Here is a 12153-nt window from a genome sequence, read left to right as displayed (position 1 = left end):
ATGCCTGTCGGAGCCGACTCTGCCTGCAGCCGCCTCCCTCCGTCGGTGACAGCTCTTGCCCACTGACTGTTCGGGAGGGGAGTCAGCCTTTGAAGAGGCACCTGGCCCCCACCCCCAGTTGCCAGCATTCAAAATCAAACAAACTCCCCTTTCCACCAACCTGGCCTCTTGATTGGCTGAATGGTGAGCAGCTGAACCCCACTTTGGTTACCCTGGGACAGTGGTGGGGCTGGACTTGGAGCCACGTTTCGACCTAGAAACCTAGTGACGCCCAAGCGGCCAGCATCTTCCCAAACCCACCCTGGTGCATCTACTGCAGAAGCATCCGGGGCACCTGGGAGAAGCGGGGGGCGTCAGGCGGGGGCACTGCGGATTCAGAAGCAGCCTGCAGCCCCGCCGCGCCCTCCTGGGCACCGTCACTGCACCTGCCCAGGTGTGCCCTCTGTTCCCCTGTCTCCTCCAGGTTGGTGGAGGCCCTGACGTTTGAGGGAGTGAGGCCGAGCTCTGAGCTCCCAGGCGGAGACCACGGGCTGGCGGCTCCACCAGGCTGGGGCTTCTGTTGTGGTTCAGTCGCTCAGTTGTGTCCGACGCTCTGTGACTACATGGACTGCAGCGTGCCAGGCCTCCCTGTCCTTCACTATCTCCCGGAGCCTGCTCAGACTCATGACCGTTGAGTTGGTGATGCCATCGAGCCATCTCATCCTCTGTCATCCCCTTCTTCTCCTGCCCTCAATCTTTCCCGGCATCAGGGTCTTTTCCAATGAGCTGGCTCTTCCCATCAGGTGGCCAAAGGACTGAAGCTTCAGCTTTATTTAGCTTCAGTCCTTCCAGTGGAATATGCAGGGTTGATTTCCTTTAGGGTGGTCTGGTTGGATCTCCTTGCTGTCCAAGGGACTCGCAAGAGTCTTCTCCAACACCACAAAAGCATCAATTCTTCGGCCTTCTAATGCGTGTTTCATGAAGGTGGCCGATGCTGGGGACGTGGCCGATGTGAGAAGTGGGTCCCGATTTGGCGCCTCGCCGACAGCAGGGAGACTGGCTTACTGGCAGAGGAGGCAGAGGACACCAGGCTCCCGGGTGCTCGCCCCTCCGATTGCTCTCGTTTCTCTTGGTGACTTTGCAGCAGCATCTCTGCAGAAGTTACTCACGCGCTGTCGCAGTCTTTGTGCTTCGAATACAAACGGTTTATTTAACACCGCAGGGTTTGCTCGGGAGCCCCTGCCGTGGGTGAGATGGCCATGGAAGAGGCCGGCTTTCCCTCTCAGTGGCTAGCCGTGTGAAATACTTACCTGGTTTTCTTTTCTTTCTTCCCCCCTGTTTCTTTGTGTCAGTTTCGCTACAAGAAGCGGGTGTATAGACAGATCAACCTGGATGAGAAGCAGCTGGCCAAGCTGCACACGAAGGTAAGCGAGGAGTGTTTGTGTTGGCTCGTGGTGTCATTCCTGCGGCGTCGTCTCCAGAGATCAGGGCGGTTCTCGGACAGTGGTTCTTCTTCCCGGGAGATGTTGGGGCTGAAGGGACCCCTGTAGCTGCCAGAGCCCCGTTAGACACCACCGACGTCTCCTCCCGTGGGAGGCAGGCTCGGTAGATGCCCATGCAAAAGGGAAGTAACGTCACTGAGAGAGGAGACTGGCACCCTGCTTTCTACTCACCTCCCCCTGGTGTTTCTGGAAGGAGGGGTGGCCATTCCTTCTGAGCTGTCGCTGCCCAGATAGGGGCCAGCACTGCAGTAGGTGTCTGCTGCTGCCGTCCTTGTGATTAAAATGCTGTTTACGTAAGCTGCTCGGAGGCCAGACCGCTGCGCGAGGGCGGCAGGGCAGAAGGAGAGGGTTAGCAAAGGTCTGTGGGCTGCTCTGCGTGCACGGCTGTGCCCTGCCAGGGGTGCTGTGCGTGTCCAGGGTGCGCTGGGGCCTGTGGCGGGCACCTCGCCCAGCACAGAGGACGCGGGGTGGTGCCCAGGGATGCTCGGGGATGCCCTCCCCCCGCCCCGCCCCGCCCCAGGGAGCCCGGAGCCTCTCCTTCGGAGCTCGGGGAAGGCCGGCGTCGGGTCGCTGCCTGACGGCCTCCCCGATCCGGCCCTGACCTGCCCAGGTGAGGTCAGCTGGGGCCACGCGCACAGGGGGCCTCCCCGCCCCGCAGGGTCCCCGTGTGTGTTCCGCCCCCATTCGTATCAGGAGGGACGTGAGGATCTTCCCTGCGTTCAGTGGGTTGCCGCCTGCCAGTCGCGTTGTCCTTGTGCTCAAGTTGTCCAGACGTGGCTGGTGGCCCTTCCGCCTGGCTCTCCACCCCCTTGGCGTGTCCCCTCTGTGCTTTCAGCTCTGGCGCTTTTCAGGCACAGGACAGTCAGGCTGCCCTTGGGCTTTCTCTGCCCAGCCCTGGGATCCACCCGCACAGGGGTGTTTAGACTCCAAGTGTGGGTCCTTTGGTTTTTTAATTATCCTCCAGCATGTAGATGAAAATGATGAAAATGTGTTTGTGCCTTTAAAATAACGTTGATTCGTAAATAGCAGTGAAGGTGTTCAGTGTAACCAAGTGTGTCCTCTGTCCTTGGATATTTGTGAATTTTTATTCCTGTGGTGTACAGAAAGCGTGGAGATTCAGCCTGTATCCCTGGGCTGAAGGGTCCAGGGGCTTTGGGGTGTTTGGGAGGAGGGCTGTGGAGTGGAGGCGGAGGACTGGCCAGTGAGAGCCCTCGGTTCATCCGACAGAGCTATCTCGGATTCCGTGGTTACGATCAAATGGCCGGGCTGTCTGTCTGATGGACAGATGATCGTTATTTCCCTGCAGGTGTGTCTGGGCGGCCCCGTCAGGGCTGAGCCCCTGGTCGTCTGGTCTCTTGAGGAGTGACTGTCTCCTTCACCTTGACTTGCTTGGATTAAGCCGAGTGAGCTGTGCCCTTTTGCTCCCCGTTGAGCCTGCCGCTTTAGAGATTAAGAAGCACAAATACCAATCCCTGGGCCTCGATCACCAGGGATGAAGTCAGAAGACCTGGGGTGCACCCTAGAAAGTGTTGTTTTCAAAGTGGTCCAGGATGTTCACCCTTTTGAAAGTGAAGGAATGTCCTGTGACTCTAGGCAAGGACAGGAATCGGTGGAGGTGGTTTCTAGAACATTCATCCAGGGTGGGCTAATGGCATTTTCCATGTACTGGGCTCTGAGCTTGGCCCTGGAGTTCCAGGCACAGAACAGTGCTACCCCGTGAGCCTGGGGTCTGCAGTGGGACCCCTTTGAGGGGTAGCTCTCCTCCCTGGAGAGGAGGCCAGCGTGCATCCCCCAAGGAGCCTTCCCGTGGTCTGTAGAGACATTTCTCCGTAAAACCACTTTTACTTTTCTCTCCAGACCAATTTGAAAAAATGCATGGATCACATCCAGCATCGGTCAGTGGAGAAGATCGTCAAGATGCTGGACCGAGGCCTGGATCCGAATTTCCACGACCTGGAGACCGGAGGTAGGGCTGGTTGGAGAGACTTCGGGAAGGCCCGCTGAAGCGCGGGTTCAGGGAGAGGAGGTGACGCTCTTGTTGAGACTCCACGTGCACCCACAGCGTCACCTGTCACTGGGTCTTAGACGCGCTTTCCGCCTGCTCCGAGGGCCCATGTTGCACCCGGAGTTGCCAGCAGTTGGCCAGCGCCTGGCAGGTGGTAGGAGCTCCGTAGGGACCTGAGCTGAATGAGTGAATGAACGTGTAACAGAGTTGTGTCTCCTGCCCTGGAGACAGGCGCGCACTCGCAGGCGTCTAGCTCCCCCCGCTGGAAACCGAGTCTCTATGCGGGGGGCCTCGATCACGTGTGGGCGAGAAGAATACAGGCCGCCATCCCCTGCCCTACTGACCTCGCGGTGGACGAGCCTTTCTGTTTTTCTTACCAGTTCCAAATGGGCACTTTTATTGAATCTTCTCTTTGCTCTTTTGGTTTCCGGGTTTATGGCTAAGCAATTGACACAAAACCTCGCCTTAATTCCCGGTGTGCAGTTAACGACTTGGTTTGTGGGTGTCCTGGGCAGTGACCAGTGACTAGCAGTGACGTCTAGTTAACATCCAGCCCCACCCAGAGTTCCACTTTTTTTTTCTTCTTAGGATGAGAACTTTTAGGAGCTACTCTCTCATTGTTCAGTTGCTAAGTCATGTCCAGCTCTTTTGCGACCTCATGGACTGTAGCCCTCCAGGCTCCACTGTCCCTGGGATTCTCCAGGCAAGATACTGGACTGGGTTGCCATTTCCTTCTCCACGGGATCTTCCCAACCCAGGGCTTGAACCTGCTTCTGCTTCATTGTCAGGAGATTCTTTACCACTGAGCCACCAGGGAAAACCCATCTGGTTTCTTAGGCACTTTAAATACACAGAGTATTTTTTTTTTTTTGCCGAGCCGCATAATGCCATGTGGCATGTGGGGTCTTAGTTCCCCAACCAGGGTCCAGTCTGTGTCCTCTCCATGGGGAATGCAGAGTCCTGACTACTGACCCTCAGGGGCCTCCTGGCAACACGGCATGATTAACTGTAGCCCCACGCTGCTCACGACATCTGTGGGGCTTACTTATCTTACGGCTGGAGGTCTGGACCCTTTGCTGCCCTCCACCGGTTCTGCCCACCCCTGCGTCCTGCCCGGGGCGGCCACAGAAAAAAAAAGCAACCAGTTTGTTTTCTGTTTCCGTGAGTTCCATTGTTTTAGACTCCACATGTCAGTGAGATCGTTCAGTGTTTGTCTTTCTCCGTCCAACTTATTTCAGCATAGCGTCACACCCTCACGGTCCGTCTACATCCTTGCAAATAGTGGGGTTTCCTTCCTTTTCATGTCTGAATAGTATTCCACTGCGGGGCCAGGCAGTTCTTCATGCTGGGGGCTGTCTGTGCACCGTGGGACTGTTTATGGCTTCCTTGGCTTTCACCCACGAATGCCAGGAACGCCCCCACCAGCTGTGGCCACCAAAGATACCTCCAGACGTTACGCAGTGTCCCCTGAGGGAAGGCATCGTCACCCCAGGGAGAGCCCTGTGCCCACGGGACACGTGAACTCGACCAGCGGAAGTGAGGTTGTTGTGAGAGCCGGGAGCAGCTCAGATGAGGGTCTCCATGGCAACTTAGGGCTTCCCCCCTCCCCCTGGCAGGTGGGTGATGCTGAGCAGAGAGCGTTCATCGTGGACTCAGCGAGCAGGGCCTCCCTCCCCTCGCCTCCAGGGATGGGGCAGCCCGCCTACCCCATGTCAACGTCACACACACACGTGGCCCTCACAGTTCCTGAACCGCCAGCACGTGTGTTTGTCAGCTGAGGAAGGGAGCTCTGTCATCACTGTGGGGGCTCCTCTGACCCCTAACGTGGGGGCAGGACCCACCCCTGTGCTCCTCCGGCCGTGTCGGTCCCCGTCCACGCAGAGGTGGCCGTGCTGGGACCACTGTCAACTCCTGTCCCCGAAATCTAGCCGCGCCGTGTGACAGCAGGGCGGCTGGCTCATCAGTGATGCACCCTCAGTGCCCGAGGTGCCGGGGATGGGACAGTGTGAGTGGGTGCTTGGAGGGGTCAGGAGATCGCAGGCCTAGAGGGCGTGAGTGCAGAGGCCTGGCTGAAGGTGAGCAGCTTACCAGCCCAGCGGACGTGGTGAGACGGGGAATCCGGGGGTCTGTGTGCTGGGGTGGGGGGCGACACGGACAAGCTGGGCTCCTGGCTGTCCTGGTGGGTGATGTGGGCACGAGGCTGAGGGGGCTCCTGTGGGTGGGGACCGCTGGAGGAGGAAGCCGTGCCATGCCTGCTGGGGGCTGACCTTCCAAGGGCAGGGGTGGTGAGGTGAGGCCCCAGGGCTGGGGAGAAGTGCGTGTCCCAGGCGGCAGGTGGGGGGGTGGCCGCTGTGAAGAGTCTGGATGGGGAAGTGGGGGGAGGCAGGGGTAGCAGGCGCGGGTATCGGAGTTCTTACTCCCTGGGTCTGAGCACCAGGCTGGAGTTGGGGGGCAGGCAGTGAGCACGTGTTGGTTCTGGCCCCGTGGTGAGCGGACTGCTCCTCTGGGCCTGGCCACCTAGGCTGGCACCCCGCTTATGGCGGGGTGGGGGGCTTCTGTCCATCACGGTGACGTGGTTCCCGGCACTGAGGCTTGGACCACAGACGGGTCCGTGGGCTCTTGAGCGTGAACCTGAGCCTCCCAGGACAGTCACGAACCTGAGCTGGGCCTGGGGTCTGTGGTCCCTGACCTGGCTTCTCTCCGTGGGTGGCCTTTGGCCTGGGCCCCTCTTGACCTGGCTGCATCCATGGCTGTTTCCTGATGGTTCTCTGGGCCGAGCACCACCCCCTCCCACTGGCTCCTTCCCACCGTGAACCAAGCCCGCCAGCGTCTCGGGGTTCCAAGAGTTTGAAATGACTATTATTCCAGAGCTGACCCTAACGGAGCTTCTAACAATACGTCAGCGTAGACCCCCAGATTGCTTCCAAATGGGGATCAGTGGGCATTCTCTTGGCCTCCCGCTGGAGTTAAAAATGCTGTCCTTGGACTTCCCTGCTGGTCCAACAGTTAAGAATCTGCCTGCCGATGCGGGGAACACAGGCTTGATCCCCGTTGTGGGAAGACCCCACATGCTGCAGAGCAACTAGGCCCGTGAGCCACAGCCACTGAAGCCTCTGTGCCCTGAAGCCTGCGCTCTGCGGTGAGAGAGGCCACTGCATTGAGAAGCCCTCACTCCAGAGCTGGAGAAAGTCCACGCACAGCAACGGAGACCCAGCGCAGCCAGAGACAGATAAAGGTTAGAAAAAAGCAGCCAAACCAAAAAAAAAGCGCTGTCCTTGTTCTGATGGACGGAGTCATCGCAGGGACAGGTGCAGTGGAGCCAGAGGCACCCGGAAGGAGGAAGACAGAGGAGGATGTTCCTCACTGTCCCCCGAAATTGAGATAGACTCAACCTGCCGGTTGCAACCCACGGAGAAGGTTGCATTCGGCCAAATAAACGCTGCGGTTTCCTGACCCGGCCCCGTAATGACGTCCTCTGGACTCACTGAGCAGGAAGAGCCAATTCTGTGAAACCCGTCTTCCCCTCAGATCCACGTGAACTAGCGCCTGCCAGAGCTTGAGTACAGGGGCTCCAGCAAAGGCTGGGACCAGGCCTCCTGCCTGCAGCCGGGGAGCAGAGGCAGGACTCCCCTCCTGGGCAGACGGTCCTGTTCCAGGACGTTCCAGGGTCTCACCCAATAATTAATAGTCATCAGAGTGTTTGGGTTGGTGGTTTCTGGGGGGGAGTCTGGGTAGATAAATTATAAATTTTCACTTATTTTCACTTTCAACATTTAAAGCAGAATTACTGAACGGCTCTCACGTGGAGGCTGCCAAATGGCAACTTTCTACATGAGTTTTACTTCTTGTAGCTACTAGTCTCTGTGCGGCAGAACTTGCGCTTTCCCCTGAGAGTGTCAGTTGCCCAGTCCTGTCCGGCTCTCTGCGGCCCCCTGGACTGGAGCCCGCCAGGCTCCTCTGTCCGTGGGATTCTCCAGGCGAGAAGACTGGCATGGGTTGCCATGCCCTTCTCCAGGGGAGCTTCCCAACCCCGGGATCGAACCCGAGTCTCCTACATTGCAGGCAGATTCTTTACTGTCCGAGCCACCTGAGACGCTCTTTTTTTAGAGTGGCTTTAGGTTTACAGAAAGCTGAATGGAAGGAGCAGGGGTTCCGTATAACCACGCGCCTCCCAGGCTCCTCCACGGCGAACGTCTGACCTCGCGTGCCCAGGGACACCCTGATGAGCCAGGGTTGACGCGTTAGTGTTAACTCAGACCCACTTCTACACTAGGCTTCCCTCGGCGGTGTGCGTGCTGTAAGGACACATTCTGTGCAAGCGTGTAAGGACACACATGCATCATCAAGCAGAGTTGAGTTTTATTTCCCAAAAAACCCTCTGCTCTGCCCGTCCCTCCCTCCCTCCCACTAACCCCTGGCAACCGCTCTTCTTTTTACTGACTCCATAGTTTGGCTTTTCCAGAATGTCATGTTGTGGGAATCACAGAGTGTGTGGCCTTTGCAGACTGGCTTCTTTCACTTAGTCACAGGCATTTGCATCTCACCCGTGTCTTTTCATGGTTTGATCGCTCATTTTTTTTTTATTATAGTTGATTTACAATGTTGTGCCAAACTCCGCTCTCCAGTGAAGTGACTCAGTTTTACACATATAGACATTCTTTTTTTATATTCTTTTACCATTATGGCTTATCCCAAGATATCGAACACAGCGATAGTTCCCTGCGCTGTTACAGTAGGACCTTGTTCTCCCGTCCTGCATGTGATCGTTTTCCTCTGCCGGTCCCACACTCCCGGTCCTTCCCTCCCTCGTTTGTGCCTTTTTAGTTCCCAAGAGTATTCCACTGTCTGGATACACCACGGTTTTTATCCATCCACCTACAAAAGAGCACCTTGGTGGCTTCCAAGTGTTAGATGAAAGTTGCTATAAACATCCATGCAGGTTTCTGTGTGGACAGATCTGACAGCGATCAAACACAGTGGGTTTTGGTTTTTCTTTTTTTAAGTTAGTGATCTTAGGGCCATTTTTTAAGAAATTACTTCTTTGTTTAATTTCGGCTGTGCTGGCTCTTCGTTGCTGCGTGTGGACTTTCCCCAGTTGCGTGGGGGCTGCTCCCCCGCTGGGTGTGTGGGCTTCTCGTTGCAGTGGCTTCTCTCGTTGTGGAGGACGGGCTCTAGAGCCTGGGCTTTAAGTAGAGTCGCCAACCTCCTGGAGGGAGTCATACACTGCAGCCCCGGGGAGGCAGAGCCGCCCCCCCACGCCCTTATTCCAGGTGCTGCACGGCCGTCCTCCGCAGCTCTGATGATCCCAGGGTGAGCCCGCGTCCTGGCGGCTCCTGGCTGAGATCTGTGACTTCCTCAAAAGCCAGCCGCCAAGAGGCAGAGTCCGACCGAGAGCCAGACTTCACTCCCGGAGCAGAGAGCTGGAAGCGGCTTCTTTCCCAAGCGCAGGAAGTGCAGTGAGGCTCTCGACACGCGCGCTGCAGCCCTGCACGTGAGCCGCGTGTCCTGGGGGCGCTCCCGGGCTGTGCGTGGGGGCCCGCGCGGGGCAAAACGGCACTTCGGGACTAAGGGATGCACAGGCGATAATTAAATCCCGGAGGAGCAGCCTGTCAATTAAAACAAAGCAGTCCAGGTTATTCCGACCGTCTGGTCCCCATTCGGATGGAAATTTGATCAGATAACAGTGAGAGTAGCAGAAAGAAATAGACTCGTCCAGTGGGGTCTTGGCTCATCTCCTGCTTTGGTGGGAACCTCTGGGACGAGACAGATGGTGTTTCGAGCCCCGAAAAGGAAGTGAAACTAACAACTGGAGCAAAACTTAGGGTTTTATTTTGTGCTGTCTTCCCAAACCTGAAAGTACCCCAGACACAGCGAAGACAGGGCTGTAACAAAGCTGGAAGCGCCTCTCAGCCCTGGAAGAATCTCGATGAGAAGCAGAAATTGAGTATGCGTTGATTGGGCTGGTTTTGCAGAGCCCCTGCGGTGAGTCCCGGCCTCATTTCTGAGCTCCAGTGAAGACGTTAGCTTCCAGGCGGAGGTAGCTCATCATCTGGGCCAAGATGTGCCCAACGCCGCCACGCGCCCCTGCCCAGCTCCCGCACGGCGCAATTAGAAGGTTCCTTGGGCGGTGGATCCTGGTCTAATGGTGGTGGTCCTTCGGTCCATATCCTGCTGTCTCATCCTCGCCCCTGAAGGAGTCTGGTGAAATTCCCCAGAAGTAATAGCACCTGGAGGACACGGTCCTGGGACCTTGTAAACGTCAGTCCGCAGAGGGTCCGAGATGCACTCAAGTACCCAGTGCCGATGGAGGCTGCTTGAGGGCCACCGAGCCGTGACTCCAGAGACATCTGGGCGCGTGTGGCTTGTCAGGTGCGGTTTCTGGTTCAGAGAGGCCTGCGTTTCCGTGAGAGCTGCAACAGCACATGCAGTCCTTGCCAGCTTTTTCTTGCTGGTAACGCGCCGTGTTTCAGAAAGGATCACAGGTGGGCTCATGAAGTGAGCCCTGCACGTTGCTCGTCTCTCCGTGGTCGTTACTGAATGTCATTTGCGCCCCTTGTTCCCTTCCGTAAATTACCTGGAATCCTTCAGCGTCCTCTTTCTGTTCCCGGGTCCCTCTGTCTCTGTAGGCCCCTTGGGTATGATGCATTGCGGGGCTGTCCTTGGCCACCTGGAGGAGACGCAGTCAGGTGTTTTGTGTGCGTCCCTCTCTTGAGGTTTGTGTGACGTTTGGGCCTTGATTAGACAGGGGCACGCAGGTTTGGGAGGAAGGTCACAGAGCTGGACGCCGTCTCGTCACAGCGTATCGAGCACGCTCGTCACTGGGGTGTGGACCCTGCTCCCCTGGCGGAGCTGTGCGTCCAGGCTTCCCCGCTGCGGTTCCTCTTTTTCCTCCTTTATCGACTGTCTTCTGGGGAATCACTGAGCCCCACCCACACTCACGGATGAGGAGTTCTGCTCCGCCTCCTCCAGGGCAGAGTAAATTCCATCAACTGCTTGGAATTCTTCAGCAGATGACATTGTCTCTTCTCTCCCATTCACTTACTGATTCAATCACAGTTATTTTTGCCAGTGTGGACACATGGATATGTAATTATAATTTGAGTTATCGTACAATGCCACTTGGACTTCCCCGGTGGTGCGTGTGCTAAAGAACCCGCCTGCCAGTCCAGGAGACACAAGAGATGTGGGTTCGATCCCTGGGTTGGGAAGGTCCCCGAGGGCATGACAGCCCATTCCAGTGTTCTTGCCTGGGGAATCCCAAGGACAGAGGGGCCTGGCGGGCTACAGTCCATGAGGTCACAAAGAGTTGGACGTGACTGAAGCATCTTAGCACGCACGCACACACACACGCACACACACACACACACACACACACACACGCATGCACAGTGCTACTTATGTATTTTGTTGTTCAGATGGTTCCAGCCTTGACCGCTGGGGGCTCTTGCATTTGGCTCCTGTGTCCACGTGGATTCCTCTTCTCTTTCTCCTCCTCCCTCCTGCCCCCGACCCCCTCCTCTTCCTTCTTCGTCGTCTTCTCACACCGCCTTCTTGCTTCTGGGCACCAGAAAGTGTTCCAGACTCAGCCTGTCTGTTTCCTGCCCTAGCCACAGACTCTTCCGTTCCTCCAGCAGTCCCGGGGGGCGGTGGTCTTAGAGACCAGGACCTGGATACTGAGGGTGCTCATCGCCTCTGGGAGCCGTTGCTTGTGTGCGGTCTCAGAGGAGGGAGCAGGGAGGCACGTGTGTGTAAACCTGTTCGTGAATAGATACGTCTGTAAACGTTTCCGTGTGGACCCATCTGAACGTAGAGTAAGCTCACCGTGAGTTCACACTGATCCCAGTCCTCCTTGGTCGCCATAAGGGTCATTCCTGTCCCCGCCCCGTGCTTCTCTGTAACGGCCCGTGCAGACAGTAAGAAGCCTGGGTCCGTGCTCAGCCGTCTGCTCATGTCTAGGGTAGAAATACAGTGGTGCCCAGATTGCTGACCTGCACCCCACGGTGGAAGACAGCTCCATCCCCTGGAGAACAGTGCTCCTGTGACGTTCCTTTTGCCTTTGCTCACTCCCGCAGTCACCTAGGTCAGCGCTTTGTTCCCCCACCTCCGGTGAGGTGGTTTTTTACTTTTTTAATACAAGTAGACTCTTTTGTCACATTCTGCGTTCCATCCTGGGATCCCACATCTCCTAAATGAAACTTGTAAGCTTTATTTTAAAAATTTGCATACCTTGAGCATCCCTCTTTGTGGACTTTATGGTTTTGACAGCTGTTTGGTTCTCGTATTCACCATTACAGAATCACACAGGATGGTTTTGCAACTTAAAAAAAAAAAAATCCCCTGCGCTTTTCGCCTGTTCAGCCCTGCCTCTCTTTAGAACCCTTGGCAACCACTGATCTGTTTAGCATCCTCATAGTTTTGAGTTTTCCAGAGTGTCTTGTAATTGGAATCCTGCAACACATAGCTTTTTCAGACTGGCTCCTTTTGCTTAGCAACATGCATTTAAGATTGAGCTGTATCTTTTTAGGACTTGATGCACTTTTCTTTCTGGTCACTAAGTATTAGTCCATTGAACAGTTTTCCCAGTTTTGTTTATCCCGTTCACGAACTGAAGGACATTTTTTGGTTTTGCTTCCAATGTTTGGCAGTTAGTGGGTGTTCAGAGCAGAG

General features: G+C 56.2%; 1 protein-coding gene across 7 annotated transcripts in view; it reads left to right on the top strand.

The window, feature by feature from the left end:
- The window catches only part of SHANK2 (SH3 and multiple ankyrin repeat domains 2), a 550522-nt gene that overhangs the window by 108995 nt on the left and 429374 nt on the right, over nt 1-12153 (top strand). For all 7 annotated transcript variants that reach the window (XM_065937978.1, XM_065937980.1, XM_065937976.1 and 4 more), the window contains 2 exons: nt 1332-1403; nt 3339-3447. In XM_065937978.1, coding sequence (XP_065794050.1) covers nt 1332-1403; nt 3339-3447 — 181 coding nt within the window. The remainder of the gene's footprint in view (nt 1-1331; nt 1404-3338; nt 3448-12153) is intronic.

The sequence above is a fragment of the Muntiacus reevesi genome, chromosome 5 (genome assembly GCF_963930625.1).
Source record: "Muntiacus reevesi chromosome 5, mMunRee1.1, whole genome shotgun sequence".
Lineage (NCBI taxonomy): Eukaryota > Metazoa > Chordata > Mammalia > Artiodactyla > Cervidae > Muntiacus > Muntiacus reevesi.
Note: the sequence above shows the minus strand (reverse complement) of the source record. Positions and strands in the feature narration are given on the sequence as shown.